A 23,543-nucleotide genomic window follows, 5' to 3' on the forward strand; every position below is an offset into this window, starting at 1 on the left:
TGTGTGAAAAAAAGAAAAAGGAAAAAGAAGCAAAATCCATGGTGAAGAAAAACCTAAACAAACTATGTGCTTAGAAGCAATTCCTAACTCTCAGACAATTAACTCTTCAAGGCCTCATGGCCCAACAACGCCTGCATGTATACATACATGAGAGTGGATCCCCACAGGCCCATATTCACATCCATCTCCCATTTTCAAACTGGGTTCAAAAAAAATAAAAATCAAACCCATAAACAAAAAACACATTCCCCTATAAATAAAAATAAAAAGTAAAAAAGTAAGTAGAGTAAAAAAATAGAGAAGGAAAAGGATTTTTACGAAGGGTGTAATGCTTTCCTTCCCACATGGGGCACATCCCATGTTGTTGGAGCTTTTGCTTTTAGGGTTTCGGACAGGCAATGAGATTTTTTGGTTAGGACAACAAGCAAGGCACAAAATCTAGAAGGTGAGATCTGGGTGCCATATACTTAGGCAGAGGCATTCACTCATAATAAAAGGGGAATATATGTATATATGAGAATTCACATAATATTCATTCCTACATGGGTGGGGGGGATGATATATTATATAGAAATGGGCTTTTGTTATTTGCCAGCTCTGGAAAGGCATGATTTGATGCTGCCCTTGTTTGTACTTCCCCCTCCTTCCCTCTCTGTCACAGGGCCTCTCAAATTTAGGGTGGTGGTGGGTTTCCATGAAATCTGGGTCACCCTTTGTTTCAAGGGCCACAAGGCTCCTTTCTGTCCCTTCCTTCCCTCTGGAAACACCTATAAAGGTTATTTCATCCATCCACCAACCCACCAATCCACCCATCCGCTCTCTCTACGTTCATGTCCCTGCCACTGTGGCACTCTGGCTGCCAGCGAGCAACTCAGGTGCCACATCAGCCATCCCCTACATGCCTTGTTGGCACGTGCGCAACCAGCCGCTGGGAACGCCATGCACGGCTGCCAGAGTGCCACATTTTTTTATGTATTGGGTCTTATTGACTGATATTTTACTTATTTATTGTAGTTAATTTTAAATCTCCAAGAGTTTAATATTCTGAGTTATTGCATAAGTTCAAAGTTTTATATTATTTTATCATTATTCTTTAACATATACTTTATTTGAGATGAAAAAATCTTAGTTTTTTTAATTATATATATATATATATATATATATTACACAGCTTTTTTTAACATGTTACTGTTGAAGCAAAACAAAGCTGTGTAATCTATATATCTACAATCAAACAGTTTTAAAGATACAAGATGCCTTTTGAGGTTTAAAGATTTTAGATTCAACCAAAATAACAAAATTAGTTCATAAAATGTTCTGGTTTTCAAATATTCACAAATCAATTGATGAATAATCCAATCATGTAAAAACTACACACAAACCAAATTAGATTTTCGAAAAGATCAATAAAACTTGAACAATGTTAACATATCTTATTGTTTAAAAAGGACCTAGAAATTTGTCGAAAATAAAATTGAAATAAAATTGTTCGTCTTAAAGATTCATGCTACTTCATAATATTCCCTACATACCGAAGCTTCTTTTTTTTATTGTTATTATTACAAATAACTTGAAACACTCGTGTGGGTATCATGCACGAAAATAGTCATGATTTTAGAGAGACCACAATACAGTCACTTCCAGAATAACTAAAACAATAATTTGTTGTATCGTATGACAAGATGTGTGTGAAAAGTTTTTGAGTACAAGAAGCATACACAAAACTTGAATATGTTAAACTAGAAATCGCGGACAAGTTAGGGACATTAACTAAATAGATAAACAAACAAACAAACAAGTTTTTGACATCTTACATCTTTCCAGGCAGTTTTGTATTAGCAAAAGAGAAATGTGGGCTTGTTATTGTCGACCTCCGAAGTAGATTGGAGACTTAGTTCTGCACAGAAATGTAACTGGAACGCTTCCAAGTTCATCAGAACTGCTCAACATAACGCAGGAGGTGGGTTAGCACGATGCTCAGTCGTCATCTGTGAAAAGAAAAGTTGCAAACCCAACAGATTTTTCTGAACGCCACTCAAATAGATCACTTCGCAACGACGATGTTGGAGCAGCTTGAGAAGAATAGACAATTTTAGAAAAGGAAAAAAAGACTGCATCATTTCTCGGTTCTGCAAAGCATCCGAGTGCATCATTCCAAATGAATCAGGTGTCTACTAAGAGATGAGGCTAAGCCACTGCTGGTGATTCAGGTAATGACTACTAAACTACATGCATTGTTAATTTAGGTCCTACGTCTTGTTCCATATTCTCTCGTCTTTGCAGTAACTCTCCATCTCCCGTTTCTGAACTATCTCATCTAATGTTCATGATATCAATATGCACACACAAATGCAACGGTGTCTAATCAATCGGACAGTAAAGATCTAATCAATATGCACTGAAACAGTGTAATGTAAACAACCTTTTGATTATTACATGAGGATGATTCGATCTCAATTAGCTGCTTGCTGGTATGGTTGCTCTGATGCAGTTAATCCCACCCTAGACACAGAACATACACATGAAACCGCCAGAGAAGGATTCACATGGATGGAGCAGCTTTATTTTCTTCTCAGAAGACATTTCCTCGAGGATGATAACTCCCTTCACTTCAAAACTAGCGGAAAAATTTAAGTACTAGGCTTGGTATCTCAATTCTTGCGCAAAGCGGAATGATCAACATGCGAATTCGGCGAATTTATTGATATACCTAGTTATCTACATAAGGCACATACACGCTCCTGATTTGTAAGCTTCATTTCCAGCTCATTGCCAATGATCCTGAAGTACACCGGCTCTGCAAGTTGAGACACAAGTCAATCAATTCATGACAGCACATGACTCAATTTGTGTCAAGCAGAGAGTAAGCAGAAAATATTCGCAGCATCAATCATCTCTTACCATATTCTGAACAGGAGGGTGTCTCCACAGCTGGCAGCAGGCACAGAATACTTGATACTCCCAATCCTCAGGAGTTAGGTTTCAGAGCAGCATTTCATGAGAACAAAGAGCGAAAAGCTTTCGAATGCAAGGAGGCCTAGTATAAACGAGCCACATAGAAACCGCAGCAGCCTAATCGATAATGGTCTCTTCATTATTCTAGAGGAAACTTAAATCCACAATATCATTCGGACCACGAATAACCTGATGGCCAAGTTAACCAAACAACCTCGCACATAATCTCACCATTATATCCTCATCTCTAGTTTACAAATTTCGACAAAAATTTATCCTGCACTGGTCATCGTCATACTCTAAGTGTACATATCACGCGACACCTGCCTATGTTTCCCTACTCCAATCTCGCCAATTTTACTACCATCGAACAAGCCATGGTAACCCAAAAACTGAGACAGGGCGAGAACAACCACGTTCAACAAGATGAAGGAGAATTCTAGGTATCTAATTCTAACGGCGTGGTCTGTGGAGATGGGGATCATGAGCTGGCTGAAAGGTGACGAAAGCGACAAACAGGAGGAGGAATACAAACAGAATGGGCTGCAGCACGTCCTGCAGCACGAACAGGAAGAAGTAGCAGAGCACGATGAGGAGCAGGGAATCGCGAGGCTCCATGGTGGTGATCGCCATAGCCGGTCGTGGGATCTCAGAAGAGGAAAGATACCCTCGGACATGGCCTTGAAGTACAGACGGAATGGAGGCATGGGCAGAATCTCAGTCAATCATACTTTAGTGGGTGGCGGCGATGGTTCCTTCCTCGTTATGCGATACTTTCGTGGAGCCTCAGAGATCGTTGTCACAAAGTGGCATTGTCAATGCTCCCGTCCGAGGACGGCGACCCCGGGGGACAGGACCTTGGACTGGGTCATAATGTCCTACACGCTCCTTGCGACGTCGATCACTTGCTAATTCAAAAGCCATCGCGCGCTCGCATGCGGAACTGGTCTCGCAAATTCACGTTAGTGCAGTTTCAGAGGTTTCACTCTGCCTGTGCATATGTGAGTACCAACCAGTTATAGCAGCATGAATTTCTCTTGCTTACGTTGTCGCTGCAGTGTAAATTATGCTTGTTGCAAGATATAGGGGGATGTGATCTGCCACAGACGGTGCATTATTTTGGACAATTCAGTTGCTGATTGAGTACCATGCTTGAGCTTGTGGGTTCACGATTGTAGATAAGGGCGACTTGATTCGTAGCCTTGAGAGCAGAGAAATGGGGGGAATCGAGGCGGCATTACTTCGTCTCATCGCTCATGGTGCACAAGCTGCGATTCCTGCAGCTTTAGTTCACCAGTAGATTGCGGATTATGATTATTATCGTTACTATTATTATGATTGGGGCATTTGTTTTGCTTGCCAGTTAATATTTCTCCACTCCCCTTCCACCATCCTTAAATGCTTTTGCAAAGCGAGGCGGGGATTAGTAGTTTGACATTGCACACCTACATGGGTATTTTTATCGCAAGCATCGGCACCCTCCAAGAATTGAAACCATTTCTTAGACAGGGACCTGCCTCTTAATTCAAGGATGATGCTGGTGCCGCTTCTAAGCTGCTCTGAATCGCCAAGCAGGTGGGTCATGGCAACTATGTCTCTTCAAATTCTTTGTGCCTGAGGCGCTCTATCATGAGTTTCGCTTTTTATTTTAGAATTACGATGGCGTGTTTCCAGCTACGATTTTTAGCACATGCTGCTGGGATGGAAGGGTGACTTTCTCTATCCTTGGTGAAAAATCATAGCAAAGATCCTCTGCAGGAGATCACACATGCGATAATATGAATTCATGATCGATGTGTAGCAGAATTTGGAATGCGCCTCGTAACTGGTAACAAGGGGTATTAGCAACACTTTTTTGGCAGAATTCGTGAGCGTGAGCTTTCTTGTGAGTACTGCTGTGCTCGTTACTACTTGAGTGGATTTTTAAATTTTTGTTTTTGCAAATGATAATGAATATTTTCAAATTGATGAAAGATTATTGTTAAAAGAAATATTATTGCTAAAAAAAATGTCTATTGAAGATAGTGACATTTACATCTATTGAACTCTATATATACAAAAATTGACACTTAATGTTATATGTTGTAATTTCTAATTTTGTCATCAATCAAACTCACCATTTAACTTCTTTCCATGCTATCCAATATTGCAATTTTTTCTATTTTAAGTCCATGTATCTTATAGTTGACTTGATTAAACTAGGGTTGTTTGAAATAAGACCAATCTATCTCGAGAGTCTAAGATCCTTCTAATCCACAACAACATAAAACCAAATCACAAAGTAGGACAAAATAAACCAAAACCAAAATTGAACAAAACTAAATAGAATAGAATACAAAAGATAAAACTAAGCAAATAAAAATAGTAAAAAAATAGAACTAAATAGAAAGATGCAAAACCAAATTTTACTAAGAAAAAAGATCGAAAGCCATATTTGATTAGATGCCTCAAACGGCCCTAGCCAGTCCTATTTATACTTTGTTCTATCACCCTGAACTTTCTAGAATGTTCTTAGATTATGAATCCTACTTAGATAACCATTCTAAATTCTTTTTAGAAGATTTTGTAGTAGGCCCTATTTAAATAATCACTCTAAGTTTTTTTTAGAAGGTTTTATGGTAGGTCTCACTTACATAATTGTCCTAAGTTCTTTCTAGAATGGTTCACAGTGGATCCTACATAATCCACTAACCTAGCCTCAATTCTAAAAACTTCTATAACTTTTCAAATATAGTTCCAACTATTTATTTCTATATGTCAAGAATACAAATATCTTATTTATATCATGTTATAGATAATCTCCCTATCACTAATATGGAACATCCTTGTTTTTCTTTTAATGGTATTTCCAAATTGTTCCTTGGCAATGGATGAGGTTCTATGTAGATTTTTACATTGTATCATGGATGGAATAACCTTTCTAAAGAACTTTGTACTAAAGTTGTGGATGTCCATTGCCATGGCGAAGGTAATGATGCTCCAAAATGTTGTCCACTTCATATTCTTGTTGATCATCAACTACAACTAGTGGTGGTAGTTGATGTCAATTCAAAAAGTGCTTTGACTTAGTATGAAATTCCTTCAGTTGCAAAATATTGAAGATTAGATGAACCTGAATATATGGCAGAAACTTGAGGAGGTATGTGACATCAAAAATCAGTGAAAAAATATGGAAATGTCCAAGCCACTAAGGTGCATATTTATGGATTTGGATTGATGTAGCAAGTGACAAGTTGGCATTGGAAAGTAATATTTGATCATTCTTTTGAAAGGTCTTGTATTGTCAATGGTTATTTGCATATTGCTTTTATTGATTTTGTGTAATAAAAAGGCGATATCGTACCTCTTATAAGGCCGTTGTAAGTTATTGTATAAACTCCTCCATTGTCAGATTCTTAGTATCAATAGAACAATGGAGAGTTATTGGTATAATCGAATGCTGACCAATGTTAAGAAAAAATAGTGAATGATTAGTACTTGCTTGAATACTATCATTGTAAGCAAACTTTAAGGATGCCAAATATTCATTCAAGTCATTATAATGAATTATTACAAATGCCCACAATATATTTTTCAAGGTCTGATTTGTATGCTCAATTTGTTTATCTGTTTAAAAATGAAAGGCTATAGACATGGCAAGTCATGTACCTAGTAGATTGAACGAGGTTTACCAAAAATTTCTTGTGAAGCATGAATCTCAATCTCAAATGATGATATGAGGTAATCTATGGTGATGAAAGACATTATTGAAGAAGATCCATGTAAGCGTTGGGATATCAATATCCAAGCGCATTGTAGCCAAGTGAAGTTGCTTTGAGAGTTGATCCACAAAGACAATAATTGCAATGTGATTATGAGCCATCTGCGGCAAATACATAATAAGATCTATAATCACCTACTTTCAATGTGTTGTAGGTAATAGAATTAGTTGCAATAGTTCAAAAGATGCTGTATTGTGTGCTTCATTATGTTAATTAATTCATATGAGAGCACAAAAGCTCAAACATCATGATCCAAACCTACTTATAATCATGTCTTTAAGATTCATTTAAGAATCTTTTCTTACTTTAGATGTCTAAATATTATGATGTCATATCTTTCATGAAATATATACGTCTCGAGTATAGTATTTTTAAATAGATAAATCTGCCTCCTGAAATAGAATAAGCCATCACTAAGACTATAATCTTCATATTAAATATTGTCTACCTTCAGTCGATTGCTCACCATCTTAAAATAAACATTGCAATGCATAGCTTCTATCTATTTTATCTCTTTGATTAGGTTTGAAATGACAATATTAATGGTAGCAACTTCTACCTTGTCTCTTGATTTGGCCTTCAAATCTAATCTTTGCTATAAGTTTTTTGATACAATATATTTTTACCCTTGCTTATACTTAAACTGGATATTAAAAAACTACAATTATTCTTTCCAATGATGATGTCGTGATTTCATATTTTCTAGATGTCAGTTCAAATAGCCACTGGCTTCTCTAACAAATAGTGTTGCTATACCTTTGTGGCATGTATAATTGCTAATTGCTCTTAATCATGTATAGAGTAATTGCGCTTTGCCCTTCTCAGCTTGTATGATTCTTATGCCACAAGTTGAAGGCCCCTACCAAAGTCTTGTTGAAGGACGGCTCTAATAGAAAAATTGAAAGCATCAATGTTAAGTGAATAAGGAAGGTTGGGATCACATGCTTGCAATATTGGAGCAATAATGAGTGCCTCCTTCAACCTATCAAAGGCGCTTTGCTGCTCCAGTTTCTATTCAAATGAGGCACCCTTCTCTAATATATTTATTAATGAGGCAGCAATATGTACAAATTGCTAAACAAAATGGTGATAATATAGAGCAAGGCCTAAAAATGAGCAGACTTCACAAACATCTTTAAGGATTGGCCAATCTTCTATTACTTTCATCTTATTTTGCTCCATGTACATGCCTTCAAAAGACACCACATGCCTTCAAAAGATGACTTTTGACTTCCAAAGTTCACATATTGATTGCTTACAATAGAAGTGACTATTTTGTAGCTTGCACAATACTTCTTATAGGTGTTGCTCATGCTCCTCAGGGATTTTACTATATATGAAGATATCATTAATAAAAATAACTACATACTTATCCAAAAGATTGTGGAACAATTTATTCATGTAATCCATGAAAGAGGTTGGAGCATTGGTGAAGCCAAAGGATTAAATAAGTCATTCAAAAATATCCATATTGTATACAAAATATCATCTTTTCAATATTCTTTCTTGCGACAGGTGTTTGCTAATAGCCACTCCAAAGATCCAATTTACTAAAGATAGTCACACCTCAAAGTTGATTAACAAGATCATCCATGTATGAAAGTTGATATGTATTTTTAATAACTTGCTTATTAAAGCCTTGATAGTCGATGCAAAGCCAAAGTCCACCATCCTTCTAGGATACAAAGAATACAAATGTTTCTTAGGGTGATGTGCTTTCTTCAATGAGGCCCTTTTCTAAGAGTTTGTTCAATGTCTTCTGTAGTTCTTCAAGTTCATTTGCTGCTAAGCAATAAATTGGTCGACTTTTCAGTTTGGATTCAAGCAATAGTTCTATTTGAAAGAGGGCACCTCGATTAAGAGACACGCCACTAGGTAGGTCAATTAAAAAGACATCCCAATATTTGTCATATAATTGTTCTCTTTATTCTATTCTTTTCGCTCTCTTTTCTACCATTGATGCAAGATTTGGAACAACTATATATACCAATTGCTTATGTTGTATTTGCTTCTTCATAAAGGTCATCCCTACGAATAAGTCTTTACTTGTAGATTATTTTTCCTCTTCACTTGATACACAGGTACAAAGAGTCATCTTGTATCCACTATCTTTGAAAGAGATTGTTCTTGCTACTCAATCAACTTGCTTATTTTTCACCTCTAGCTATGACATATCAAGGATAACATCATATTTTAGCTTTGTTACCTTAAACTTCTCTCTTAGAATGTAAGTAAAAATCAACCTTAAGGTTTTTTCTTCATATATCTCACTTAATACATTCTCTTGGTCATCTATAAGGTATATACTTCATCTTTTGATTACCTTAATTTTAATCCCAAGTCAATTTGCAATTTCAGTTAAGATATAATTTTTTGTAGAGCCACAATTCACAAGCACTTGATATGGCTATCTTCTTAGTAGTCCCATTAGATGCACTAGTCTACTTTTTTTTTATAGTTGTCTAAGGCCATGCTATTTATCTTTGACAAACAATCACTATCTCTAATATTGGCCCTTGGTTCTTTTACTAGAGACCTTATTTCGTTAGTGTGTTTCATTATCGACTTAGTGAGTCTCAAATTTATATATCTGCTTTGCTTTGTTCGTGATTGAATTTTGACATTTTAGACAACCTTCGATCTGATGGCTTGACTCTAAACAATAGAAACACAATCTCTTTTGCACCAATATTTATCATCTTTGTGGTGTCAATAATCCTTATAGGGCATCAATCTCCATTTGTATTGATTTTTGTGCCATAGTATTAGATAGCGATATAAGACTTCATGCTACATGTTGTACTCTACAATTTTTGAAATCTATAGCATTGACCCTCTTTGTAATCCTAATTGCATATTCAAATATTTGTGCATCCTTTAGTTCCACCTCTTGGTGGATTTTAGATTTCAAACCTCATAGAAATTGATCCATCATTTCTACCTTTGAAACATTGTAAATTTAGAGACATAGGGACTTCAATTGAGAGATATAATCTTCTACGGACCTAGATTGTGTAAGATTTATGAACTAATCGTGTGTTATCTTTTCCACATTAATAGGCCAAAATTAATTCCTAAATTCTGTCTTTAATTCCTGTCAATTACAAAATCCACCTTGAGCTTGATAGCTTTAAACTTCATGTTGCCACCAAATGGCTCTCACATTTATCAAATAGTTGGATACATATATAATTCCTTTAGTGGTATTTGCCCCAGATAGTTGGATATATTGTTGCATGTTAAAGAGCATTGACATACATCTTCTTGCCTTGAAGTCCCAGAATATGACATCAACTGACCTCAAAGTAGATGACATATTACCAAAAAATAATCTAGTACTTGCTTTGATACCAATGAAACAAGATTGGTTTATCTTAACAATCTAAGATCCTTCTAACCTACAACAATATTAAATCAAATCACAAAGTAGGATAAAATGGACCAAAACTAAAAACGAATAGAACTAAATAGAATAAAATACAAACAATAAAATTAAAAAAATAAAAATAGAACAAAACAAATTGAATAGGAAGATACAAAATCAAACTTCATTATGAAAAAAAGACCAAAGCTATATTTGACTAGATGTTCCAAAAGGCCCTGACTAGTCCTATTTATACTTTATTCTATCACCATGAACTTTCTAGAATGTTCTTAGATGATAGACTCCACTTAGATAACCTCCTTAAATTATTTCTAGAAGGTTTTATAATAGGCTTCATTTAGATAACCATCCTAAATTATTTTTAGAAGGTTTTATGATGGATCCCACATAGATAACTATCCTAAACTCTTTTTAGAATGTTCCATGGTGGATCCTATATAGTCCACTAACTTAGTTCTAATTCTAAAATCTTCTATAACTTCTCAAACATGGTTCCAAGTATCTATCTCTATGTATCAATAATACAAATAACTTATCTATATCCTATTACATTATTCTTAAAATTATCCAACTCTCCTTCAATTCTAATTTTTTTAATTTTTTTCAATTATGTCGCTTATTTCTTCTTGTACTTTTTCTACTAATACTATGGCTCATCTTTAGTTGTTATTAATAAGCTCCTTCATCTCTTATTATATATTTCTTTTTTCTTTTACATAATTTTTGATTTGTTTCTTTTGTTTCACAAGTACAACTTTGTTGTCTATTGGCTTAGTTGATTTTTACATTGGTGTTAAGATTCTTCCACTTTATGGTTAATTTTCTATATAAGATTTTTTTATATGCATTTGGTAGGCATCAATATATTATTCTTTGTGAAACTCTTTGTAAAATTTCAAAATCAAGAAAATTTTATACTATAAAAAATGATTGTCATCTTGATATATATAGTTCTTGATTAGAGTGTCAAGCCGAGGTAAATTATTTTTTTTGAGCTAACTTCAAAAGTTTAATTAAAAAGCATTAGTTTTTGGAATATAATTTGAATCAATTGGATTCAAAAAAAGAAAGACTTAATTTTTAGTTTTAGTTTTGTAAGAGATCTAAAGTAATCCTTGTATTTTTCTATTTTATTTATGATGTAATTTTTTGAGTAATTTTTTTAAAATATTAGCCTGATATCCACTTTGAATAAACTCTACTTTAATACATAAATCAAGTATCATTTTTCTTATATAATGATGCCGTAATTTTATAAGTTTCATTCTTGAGTGCATTACAAGGTTGTTTATTAATTTTATGCAATTTATATTATCACAAAAAAAATTAATTCGTTTTTTATTTTTTATTTTTTTTATATATATATAGTTCTTCAAGTAATCTCCTCAAATAACTAAATTTTCTTGCAACCTTCAACAAGGCCCTATATTCTGCCTCAGTTGTAGATAAAGCCTCAATTTCTCAATATTTGAGTACAACGTGATTTGGAACTGATCTATCCTCTGATAAATTTCTTTGAGTGAATTCCATGTATTAGTAGGATCTAACTTTTCCATCACTGTGTCTACAAATTTATTGTAGATAGACATTAAGATTCTTAAGTGTGCTTTGTTCTTTTTTTGCTAAAAAGGTGCCATAGTAGAATGTTTTTATCTAATTAATGTGGAAAACATGGTAGGCTCTCTCTTTCACTTTTACAATTGGCTATATGTTCTCTCTAATGAGCATAGATCTCATTCTAGACTACCATATATAATTCTTACCTCCAACTAGTTTGTTGGATTCTCCCACAAATTGATGTTCTTATAACTCAATCTTACTCATTTCTAAAGTCTTTCTTCAAAACACCTTATTCTATCTGTATTGATTGTGCTCCTTCTACAAATCTTTATTCTCAAAATAATGCTATAAAAATATTTTATAATAGTACCTAAGTGACTCTCTCCCATGTATCTTAAAAACATGTCACCATTAGTGATTAACTACCTCTCTTCAACCCACTGATACCATAAAGGAAATTTCTATTGAAGATAGTGTCAGTTTCATCCTTGCTGAACTCTACATATACAAAAATTGACACCATTGAATGCCGTAACTTCTAATTTTTCCATCAACTAAACTCACCGTTTAACTTCTTTTCATGTTATCCTATATCGCAATCTTTTTTCTATTTTAAGTCTACGTTGTATCTTACAGTCAACTTGACTGAACTAGGTGTGCTCTTTATATAATCCAATAATTGCGGCCATCACGAGCACTCGGGGATTTAATGACTCAAAGTTCGTCGACAGTATATGGAACAATTTGCAGGTATGAAACTCTTCATCTATCATTGGTTTCTATATATCTACGTGCAAGCGGGTTTATTTTACTTACCTGGAAAAGATGGCCTGATTTTCATATGCAGTTCCGATTGTGTCCTGCATTGATGCATGTGAAAATTTAGATCGGCTTTTAACCCATTCTGAATTTCAGACTCGAGAGACTTTTTCTGGTGGTTGTTTATCGAGCTTCAGAAGTTCACCTGGTGCTTCTGATCTAAGAGCTTATTTTTTTACACCTGGCTAATATCCTTAAATATTCATATGATCATGTTACCTTTGCTTTCCCCTCATTTTATCTGCTTCATTCTTATTGAACTTTTATTTTCCTTGGATCATACATGAAGTTCTGGCCTGAGAATTGAGGCTTCAAGTGCACAACATTAAAAGGTCATTAATTCGTAAATGGAATCTCAGATTGTAGAAGATATCCAGCAAGCGGGTTCAAAGCGGATTCTTAAGTTAATTTCTTCTTCTTCTTCTTCTTCTTTTCCAGCTAAAAGCAGACCTCAAGAACTGCAGGTTGCGGTAACAGGCGAGATAGGTTTGCTATGCTGTGAAACCTGTTCGGAATCCGTGCAGAGAAGGATATTTTCATATACATTCATTTCGATGTTGGAAGGTCTTGGTTATACTGTTCCGTAGATTGAAAGCAATCTTGTTCTAACATTTGCAGCTCAAAAACGTGTGATGATGAATTGACATAATCTATGCTCGGAAACAGTAGACACATTAGGGTCTTACACCTCATCAAACATTCAAAGCCTGAGTAGAAGTCCTGAAATCTCACAAACAGAAACTTGGGTGAAACACAATATAAAAAACTGTGGTTTTAGACGACCTGTTCGCTTGTTTGTAATTGCAGGTAGCATAATTGGTCTACTCGGCTCCAAAATAGGAGCTTCTTGTTGTTCTGGTCCATTCAACCCCAGTTGTATTCTTTTGTTAGTTACGTTAATATGTGACATTTGTTGAGTTACGTTGGGCGTCATTACATTAACCGCTTGTGAAACAGACGATTGTCTTGATTGAACTGATACGGGTGATTTTCATTTACAGGAATGTTGTGCGCATTGTTGCGGGCACAATTGAGACGCCTGCATTTGATGAGAAAAGTCTTTAACACGACCACCTTGCTGAGGTATGAGCACCGCGTCACAAACTTCGTAAAGACCTTTCACCATGCCAAACCACTCAACAGTTCTGGCTTTCTTTGAGCTTTTCAATATGGAGTGCAGTCTGGTGTCAAAAGTGGGGATAAAAATGAAGATTTGCATTTGCATACTGATATATACAGGACTAAAGTATCCTCAGCTGAAGACAAATCCGAGCTCCATGAATAGAAGCTTAGGCTTTTGAGGTGTTGATGAGGATTCTTCACTAAATTCAAAACTGTGTTTTAGATATAAATTTCTTTCTATCTTTTGACTTCGTGAGCTTTAGATTCTTTTGACGAGATGGATACATATTCAGAGTCTCAGTAAAACCTTATTAATCCAATTAATCCAGGACTATATAGTGATTAAGTCAATTAATGAGGACTATTTAAACTCGTAGACAGCAGTTTATGGAGGTCATGACAAGTCTGCAGGGCATGGGAGGCAACTGTTCGTCGAGTGCGCCAAGGAATCTAGCTAGGTCTGCCTCGCGCTGGAGGTATGTTTGATGGGCAAGCGAGTGGTAGTTTATGCATTTCTTTCTAACCCCAACTTCGTGAACTTAAGTTACTGAAAGGTGAATGTGAAGTATTCGAAAATGAGGGTTTACAAGCATACAAGAACAAGAATCAAAGTGTACTCGTTACCATCGTCAACACCATTGATTTAAACCACAGTGAATCTGGACTACATTGAGGATTCTCTTCTTTTCTCTTCTGTACTTCGTTTCCTTTAACTTATGAATTTATTGTTTAAATTTTTAGTTCCTCGATGAATGGATGTCTGAATATTCCTAGACTCTTTTCATCAGTTCCGCGTGAACCTCACTTTGACGCATGCTGCCTACCCCCAACTGATTTGCAGACCTACGCATTATGAACTATTTTCTGATAAACTTGATCATGGATTTGGCCTCCTCTTCATTTCGTTTGAGTAATTTGTCCATCTTCCAATTTAATCGAAGGTTTCTCATCCACACGAGTACTGTAGTCAGTAATAGGCATTGATTGTTACCTTTTCTTGTTACAATCTGAAATTTCATACGAAACTAACCGAGTAATACCGAACATGTTGAATATGTACATGCTATGTTCAGTCGTAGAGATATCTTCCTCTTTGAAAGTGAAAGTCAAGTAATACGTCTTTGTGCGGTTACAAGGTTATATCATATGTTGGGGGCACTACGAATATGATAAACATATGTGAAGTGGTAGTAACGAGCAGGTAAAGTTTAAGTGGACCATTTCTACTTTAATAGAGTCTGGAAGTATTTACAGATACAAAAATTCTGTAAGTAGTGTGCACTGTCAACAAGAACCTACAGTAGTTGGAATCTAAGTAACATACTTTGTTTCTAGGGTTGACTGATCGTGCTCAGTTTGAAGGCCTCTTGTTGCGTTTTTTTTTATTTTTCTAATAAATTTCGAAAGAGGGATAAGGATATTACAGCAAGAAAGTACCAGTTACATGGCTTGCCAGTAGGCTAGTACAAACGACCAGCTACTGTTGCATGTGGGGGTAGTTAGAAACTAATCGGCTGTGCACGATGTGTGCCTTTTAGTATTGTTCTGATCCATACATCATCAGTTTGTGGGGATTTTCCCATTTGATTGTGTTCAAAATATGCCTACTCACTTGCATTCTTTATGTGCGTGCTGTACTTTTCTTTAACATGGATATGAGCAGATAACTTTAAAAGTCCCAAAATAAAAACTCTTTCTTGATTTTCGTTTTTGTGTGTCCTCACAGCCAAGTTGGTGTCTGTTTTCTCCAATTTTGCAGGTGGATCTTGAAGCTCTGGAGGGCAGTGGTTGGCTATTCCTCCATTGACCACTCATGTAGAGAAACTGTAATTGTAGTGTTATTTGTTCATGAATGCTTCTTAGAATGTGAATAATTTTGGTGGCACTTACATGGGCACTGTAGCATTTCTCTTGGATGCATTCGAAGATAGTGTAGATGTAGGAAAATGGTGTCTGCATGCCCTGGTGAAGATTTTTGAACCCTCATCAGCCTCGAAAAAATCAGGATTCCACATTATATTCTCTTCCTTACCGTTAGTGTGATGCCGTTAGTGTCTTAGTTTCTAACGTGAATATTTGGTCCATACATTTATTCCCATGGAGAGATGTCATTGTGTGTAGAAGTGCCGAAATACCATTTACAAACAGGGATAGTATGCAACCCCAGAGATCCCTGATGGATTTAGTTTTGAGGGAGGATTTGCCACATACCAGCTACCAAATGGCAGTAAGAAAATAAAAATGAAATGCGTCTAAACGATGTAATCCATGGCTGATGTTGTCAATGCAACAGCACCAAATCCAGTACAAAGATGGTGCAATGTGTGACCAAGTTGGTGCCACCTAAGGACAGACCTGCATGCCTTGTAATTTCTAAGTTCATTCTGAAGGAGTGATAAGGAATTGTAACGTGACTTCAGTGATAAGATGGAAAGAGGATTTTGGAAGTTCCTTTCCTGTTTTTTTAGCCTTGCAATTCTTGAACTGAGGGGACTTGTCTCACGTATTGCATTCAAGGCTTGCATTCTGTACCATTGAACGTAGTATTTAACTTTGTTCTTCCAAGTGGAATCAAGGCTGTGTTGAGCACTAGGTATTGTATTGTGGTCAAGTAGTTGGTTGTTTCTAGTATGTAATAAAAGGGTTAAAAGATTAATTGATCTTCATACACTCATTCTTTCATTTGCTGTGTATCTCAAATATATCTTATTTAGAAAACAACACAGTTCAAAATCAGTTCTTTAGCAACATCTAGTTTATCACTCTCTAATTGACACTTTCTACAAATTACCTAATTATTCATTAGGATTTAAGATATAGCTTCTCCAAGGAATTCTAAATAGACACTTTCTACAAATTACCTAATTATTCATTAGGATTTAAGATATAGCTTCTCCAAGGAATTCTAAATAGATGTAAAATGTCATGGATGTATCATTGTCAAAGACATGAATCTTGAAGAACTCAAAGATCAAGATACTCTTGTATCATTCAAAAATACTAGATAATTATTCAAAGATCATATTATATTAAATTAGAATGGTTATTGCCAAAGACAAGAAGACTAAAAAGTCTTGAAATAAAACTAAAAACTAGAAAGGCATTGACAAGAGTAAAGAAGACTTCACTCTTGCCCCCATATGTACTATCTAACTAAGAGCTATGTATCAATGTTCTATAGAATCTCCAATACATGTTGGCTTTACAAGATAATTTTTTTATATATGTATATCACATAATTAACTTATTCCATAAGCTATCAACACGTATAACATGTGATTAATTTATTGACCAAGTTTATAACTTATCAATCAACTACAAACATGTCTAAAGTCAAAATTTCATCTATGAAGCTTTTAGGAAGCTTTTCTAAAAGATATAATGAAATTAATCTACTTTTACCTACTTCTACCTAATCATATAAGTAATTATTAGAATAAATACATATATCCATGAAATTATTTTCTTCTCTCTCTCCTTTTCTCTCTTCTTCATAGAGACAAATTTTACAAAGAATGGTCATCATCTTTCATGGATCTTGTTTTTTTTTTTTTTTTTTTTTTCATCTTGATTTTCACAAATGTCATCAATAAAAGTCTCAATTTTCTTTGTTGTATTGACAAGATTCTTTCTTGGCTCCCATGTATATTCATTAATATCATATCTGCACCAATGAACAAGATATCTTAATCTTTTTTGACACCACCTTGAATATAAGATTTCTTCCATCTTAAACTCTTGATTATTATCCACTTCTTTAGAAGGAGGTGGAATTTGTCTTTTTTTCGAGATTTTCATTGTCTTATATGGCTCAAAAAGGGACACATGAAATATAAGATGAAACTTTATAAAATTTGATAGATATAATCAATAAGCAATATGATTGATTTGTTTACAAATAGAAAGAAGTTCAAGCCTATGATAGTCCAACTTATCACAAGAACAAGTACTCTTGATATTATAATGAAATAACCATATCTTGTTATCCATGTTGAATTGTGGTTGTTTCTTGTAATAAGCATCTATATGAATCTTTTGTTATTTTTGAGCTTCTTTCAACTATGCCTTCATTGTTGCTTGTAGCTTTGATAAGTGATTTATCAAATCTTCTACCACAAGATTATTAATTTTAAAAAAGTCAAAAGTATCAAGTCATGGATGATAACCATAATTGATAAAAAAAATTTGTTAAGTAGAAAAATGTATGAAATTATTGTATGCAAACTCTACTAATGGCAAAAGAATTATTCAATCATCTTAATATTAGTTGATAGTAGAATTCAAATACTACTCTAAAACTTGATTTAATCATTTTGTTTATCCATTAGTTTGAAGATGAAAGGCCAAAGACACTTTTATATCTATCTTTAATATCTTAACAAGGATTTTTTTAAATCTTAATATAAATTGTATCTTTTTATCTAATATAATATCCTTTGGTAATCTATGATAGTGATAGATGTTATTAAAGAAAAGCTTAGTTGTTTCTTCACTTGAAATAGATTTTATACATGATATAAAATATGTAATTTTAATGAAGTGATCAACTATCACAAATATATAGTCATATAAACTTGAATTTAGAAGATCCATAGTAAAATCGATAGAAATAGAAGACTCTAGTTGTTTTAATATAGACAATGGTTAAAGAAGTCTATAGGATCAATGACAAGGAGTTTTTAAACTTGAATAAATATTATATGACTATACAAACTCTTTCACAACCTTTTACATTTAAAACCACTAAAAAACTTTGAATATTAGCTCCAAAGTATTATTATATCTAAAATTTTTGATTGTTAGAAAGTCATGATTAACTTGAAAAATATAAAAATATGCTTCTTTTTTTGAAAAATTTGGCAATCTTTAAAATAGAGTAGATTATTCTTGAACTTGAACTTAGAAGTATTATGAGATTTAGAAGAAATATTCTTGATATCATGAATAAGAAGATCAAAGGATACACTTGATTGAATTTACTCAAAAAATATTGAATCAATATTTAATATTGATTTTATTACATAAAAATGAAATTACTCACTTTTCAAAACAACCATTCTTTATCAATCAAAAGTTACATCTCTCTTTTTTGGTATAAGAAAAAAATATCTAAAAATGCATGTGATAAACCTTGTTACTTTCTAGATCAATATAAGATCTCAAAAAAAAAACTTGATAATGACATGCTTTAATGAGCTTGGCAAAAATTTAACACCTACACCAACATGAAATACTTGAAGTTCTTGTGATTTGTATATATTGAAATTGGATTGAAAGCACCTTTTAGATAATGATGTCATTCTTGAAAAAATCCACAATTACAAGAAGTTCTTTATCATAGATTTTATAGTTGATTTCTATCAATGAAAAATTTTCTAAAATAAAAGCTATTGAATGGAGTTTGTTATCTACTCCCATTTGTAATAATATTATATATAATATAAGTCTGATGTATTTTTTTCTATAAAAAATATCTTAGAGAAGTTGATGCAATACAAAATTGGTAGAGAAGTAAATTCTTTCTTCAAAGCATCAAAAAATTCTTTGGCTTTTTTTACTCCATTCAAATTTGACTTTACAAGTTAAACATGTAAATAGAGCGGCAACTTAAAAAAAGTTCTTAATGATAGATGAAGAACTTCTTCATATCCATCATTAGTCTTTTATTAGAAATGATATACCTTAGGAAGTCAACTTAAATAGTGTAAAATATAGACTTTTTCATCTTAGCATTTAATCCTATATCTTTAAGTTTTTGTAACATATGATGAACATGATATTCATATTCTTTTGTATTTTAAGCATAGATTAAAATATAGTCTAAATAACAAACAATAAAATCATCAAGAAAATTACAAAAAACATCATTCATGTGATTTTGAAAAGTAGTTGGTGCATTTGTGAATTCAAAAGGCATGATATTTTATTCAAAATGTCTACACTTAATTAGAAAAGAAGACTTTTATTTATCTCTTTTTATGATGTAAATTAGATTATATGCTCTTTATAAATCTATTTTTGTGTAGAAATTTGCTTAATTAAATTGATCAAGAAGACTTGAAATTAGAGATAGAAAATACCTCTTTTAATGGTAATCTTATTAAGTCCTCAATAGTCTATAAATATTTGTAGAAATGTATTCTTTTTCTTCACAAATAAGATAAGAGATTTTTCTTAGAATTTTGAATAGCATATAAAATTCTTAGCCGAGTTCTCATTAATATACTTCTTTGGTGCATTGAATTTATTTTGTAACAAGATATAGATCACTCAAAATAGTGGTTGAGCTTTTCCTTGAAGATCAGTTGAACAATCATAGAATTAATGATTTAGAAGAATATTTGTATTTTTTTTTCAAAAACATCATAGAAATCTTGATATTGACTAAAAAATACTACTTATTAACTTTTGACTATCAAGAATAAGCATAGCATATATAGCAAAAGTTGATCCTTCTTTTGCCACATGCGTAAATGCTTTTATACCTATTAATAAGGATTTGGATGTAATAGACTTATGTATTTTTACTTGACTAAAATTTTTTTGGATTAAACTATAAGAAAAATTAAGGTTATAAGAAATCCAATCAATCTAAGGATTATATATTTTTTTACCATTATAATCTTAAAAGAAGCAAATTGATGGAAGATCTTATCTTATTAAATATTACTATATTATTATGTATCTTTAATTGCTACATCTAAATGAATAGTTTCATGGGTAACATTTTCAAAAGACAACAAATGACCATCTATGACTTCTACATGTACGGATTTAATTTTATTGACTAACATTATGTCTTATTTTTTGATAAAATCTTTGTCTATAAAACAAGCTAAGGCTCCTAAATCTAATAAGGTAAAAATTTTATGATTTTTATGTCTAAAATATATATCTATCATAAAACAAAATAAAAGATTTGAAAAGAACATAGGACCTTTACTAGGTGTTACACATGATTCCAATGACATAATTTCTATCGAAACTGAAGAAACTTGATACATTGTCTTTTTTGGCAACCATGCTCCTCATTTTATGGTTTTGTTGTTTTTTTGGACACTATTGAATAATGTGTTTAGCTTTTCTATAATATAAGTATAAATCTTCTTGATAACTTTGAATATTTTTTTACTTGGTAAGTGGTTTAAAATGTATTGTATCAATTTATATAACAAGACAAAGATAAGATATTTGTATTATTGACATATAGAGATAGATACTTGGAACCATGTTTGAGAAATTATAGAAGTTTTTAGAATTAGAACTAAGTTAGTAGACTATATAGGATCCACTATAGAATATTCTAAAAAGAGTTTAGGATAGTTATCTATGTGGGATCCATCATAAAACCTTCTAAAAATAATTTAGGATGGTTATCTAAATGAAGCCTATTATAAAACCTTCTAGAAATAATTTAAGGAGGTTATCTAAGTGGAGTCTATCATCTAAGAACATTCTAGAAAGTTCATGGTGATAGAATAAAGTATAAATAGGACTAGTCAGGGCCTTTTGGAACATCTAGTCAAATATAGCTTTGGTCTTTTTTTCATAATGAAGTTTGATTTTGTATCTTCCTATTCAATTTGTTTTGTTCTATTTTTATTTTTTTAATTTTATTGTTTGTATTTTATTCTATTTAGTTCTATTCGTTTTTAGTTTTGGTCCATTTTATCCTACTTTGTGATTTGATTTAATATTGTTGTAGGTTAGAAGGATCTTAGATTGTTAAGATAGACCAATCTTGTTTCATTGGTATCAAAGCAAGTACTAGATTATTTTTTGGTAATATGTCATCTACTTTGAGGTCAGTTGATGTCATATTCTGGGACTTCAAGGCAAGAAGATGTATGTCAATGCTCTTTAACATGCAACAATATATCCAACTATCTGGGGCAAATACCACTAAAGGAATTATATATGTATCCAACTATTTGATAAATGTGAGAGCCATTTGGTGGCAACATGAAGTTTAAAGCTATCAAGCTCAAGGTGGATTTTGTAATTGACAGGAATTAAAGACAGAATTTAGGAATTAATTTTGGCCTATTAATGTGGAAAAGATAACACACGATTAGTTCATAAATCTTACACAATCTAGGTCCGTAGAAGATTATATCTCTCAATTGAAGTCCCTATGTCTCTAAATTTATAATGTTTCAAAGGTAGAAATGATGGATCAATTTCTATGAGGTTTGAAATCTAAAATCCACCAAGAGGTAGAACTAAGGGATGCACAAATATTTGAATATGCAATTAGGATTACAAAGAGGATCAATGCTATAGATTTCAAAAATTGTAGAGTATGACATGTAGCATGAAGTCCTATGTCGCTATCTAATATTATGGCACAAAAATCAATGCGAATGGAAATTGATGCCCTACAAGGATTATTGATACCATAAAGATGATAAATATTGGTGCAAAAGGGATTGTGTTTCTATTGTCTAGAGTCAAGCCATCAGATCAAAGGTTGTCTAAAATGTCAAAATTCAATCATGAACAAAACAAAGCAGATATATAAATTTGAGACTCACTAAGTCGATAATGAAACACACCAAGGAAATAAGGTCTCTAGTAAAAGAACCAAGGGCCAATATTAGAGATAGCGATTATTTCTCAAAGATAAATAGCATGGCCTTGGACAACTATAAAAAAAAATGGACTAGTGCATCTAATAAAACTACTAAAAAGACAACCATATCAAGTACTTGTGGATTGTGGCTCTACGGTATCGGGATATAGAGAGTTTGGCTTAAAAAAGTATTAGACTCTTGGTTGCCACTAATAGTTCAATCAAGACTTGAGATAAGAAATATCAAGTTTATATATATATATATATATATATATATATATACTTTTCAGAGCAATGACACCAAATGACAAGAACTTGATAAAAATAAATAAACAAGTGAGTCTGTTTTCAAAGAAAGATGACAAAATAGAAATAACTCAATATGTATATTAAGAAAGAAACTGAAATGGCTATTGCCAAAAGACAAGAAAACTAGAGACCCTTGAAACTAGATTAGAAGAAAAAAAAGAGATGACAAGAATGAAGAGGGCTTCACTCTTGTCTCTATATATACTATCTAACTAGGGGCTACATGGCAATGTTTTGTAGAACCTCCAATATGTGTTGACTTTGTAGGACACATGCTTTGACTTACAAGGTAAGTTTTTCTACATGTAGGCTATATGGTTAGCTTGGTCTTTAAGCTAACAACATGTGTGGTACATGGCCTTCTCATTGACCACATTTTTAATCCAAAAAATCAATTAAAGACACCTATAAAATCAAAGTAGTGTCTATGAAGCTTCTAAAAAGCTTCTATAGTAAATATCATAGAATTAACTTACTTTTACCTATTTTTACTTACTTCTACTTATTTATACATGTAATTATTGGTTTACATGCATATATTTGTGACCTTATCTCCCCCTTCTAGGAACGAGTTCCATGAAGAATGGACATCATATGTTGAAAAAATCTATGATGCGACAAATTATATTTGCCACATACTCTGATCTTTGTTCTCTTCGAAGATGATTGATAGGGCCTCTCAACCATTGATAGTGTCCCATATCAGGGCGAGAAGACCACCCAGTTATTTAATTATTATTAAGGCCTTCATAACTTTCTTCAAATAAAACATTTGAAATACCATCAGGAGTTGTTCCTACCTCTAATAAAATCACCAAACATTAAGAGTCCCTTCCAATGTCGTGATATCAAGTGCATTGTATCTTCCCATTTATTCAAGGAAGAACATGTCGTTCTTGAAGATCTTCATCTCGATTGCATCATCTTAAAGGTTATAACAATTGTAATGTCTCATCCGGTGTCATATTGTAACACGAATATACCGTGAAAATATAAAGAAAGGGGACTTTTATTAATGTTCAGTTACCTCGAATATTGGGAGCAACGACCAATTTCAATG

At 33.1% G+C, this 23,543-nt stretch overlaps 1 protein-coding gene and 1 long non-coding RNA gene across 2 annotated transcripts; one reads left to right on the forward strand and one right to left on the reverse strand.

Annotated features, from left to right (window-relative positions):
• Positions 1–2,073: 2,073 nt before the first annotated feature.
• On the reverse strand, positions 2,074–3,602 carry LOC149989861 (uncharacterized). The gene is made up of 2 exons (XR_016502557.1): positions 2,902–3,602; positions 2,074–2,797 (listed from the first exon to the last, which is right to left on the reverse strand). It is a non-coding gene; the product is annotated as an uncharacterized LOC149989861 (long non-coding RNA).
• On the forward strand, positions 3,382–5,310 carry LOC149989862 (uncharacterized). The gene is made up of 2 exons (XM_090249647.1): positions 3,382–4,530; positions 4,760–5,310. Exon 1 carries the CDS (start codon positions 3,382–3,384, stop codon positions 3,865–3,867), a length of 486 nt encoding a protein of 161 aa, XP_090105773.1. The 3' UTR covers positions 3,868–4,530; positions 4,760–5,310.
• Positions 5,311–23,543: the final 18,233 nt, after the last annotated feature.

This window comes from Physcomitrium patens, chromosome 1 (assembly GCF_059467195.1).
Source record: "Physcomitrium patens ecotype Gransden chromosome 1, ASM5946719v1, whole genome shotgun sequence".
In the NCBI taxonomy this organism is placed as follows: Eukaryota; Viridiplantae; Streptophyta; class Bryopsida; order Funariales; family Funariaceae; genus Physcomitrium; species Physcomitrium patens.

Excerpts from the sequence above, each read along its gene's own strand:
- LOC149989862 (XM_090249647.1), top strand. The coding sequence starts at position 3,382 with ATGAAGGAGAATTCTAGGTATCTAATTCTAACGGCGTGGTCTGTGGAG.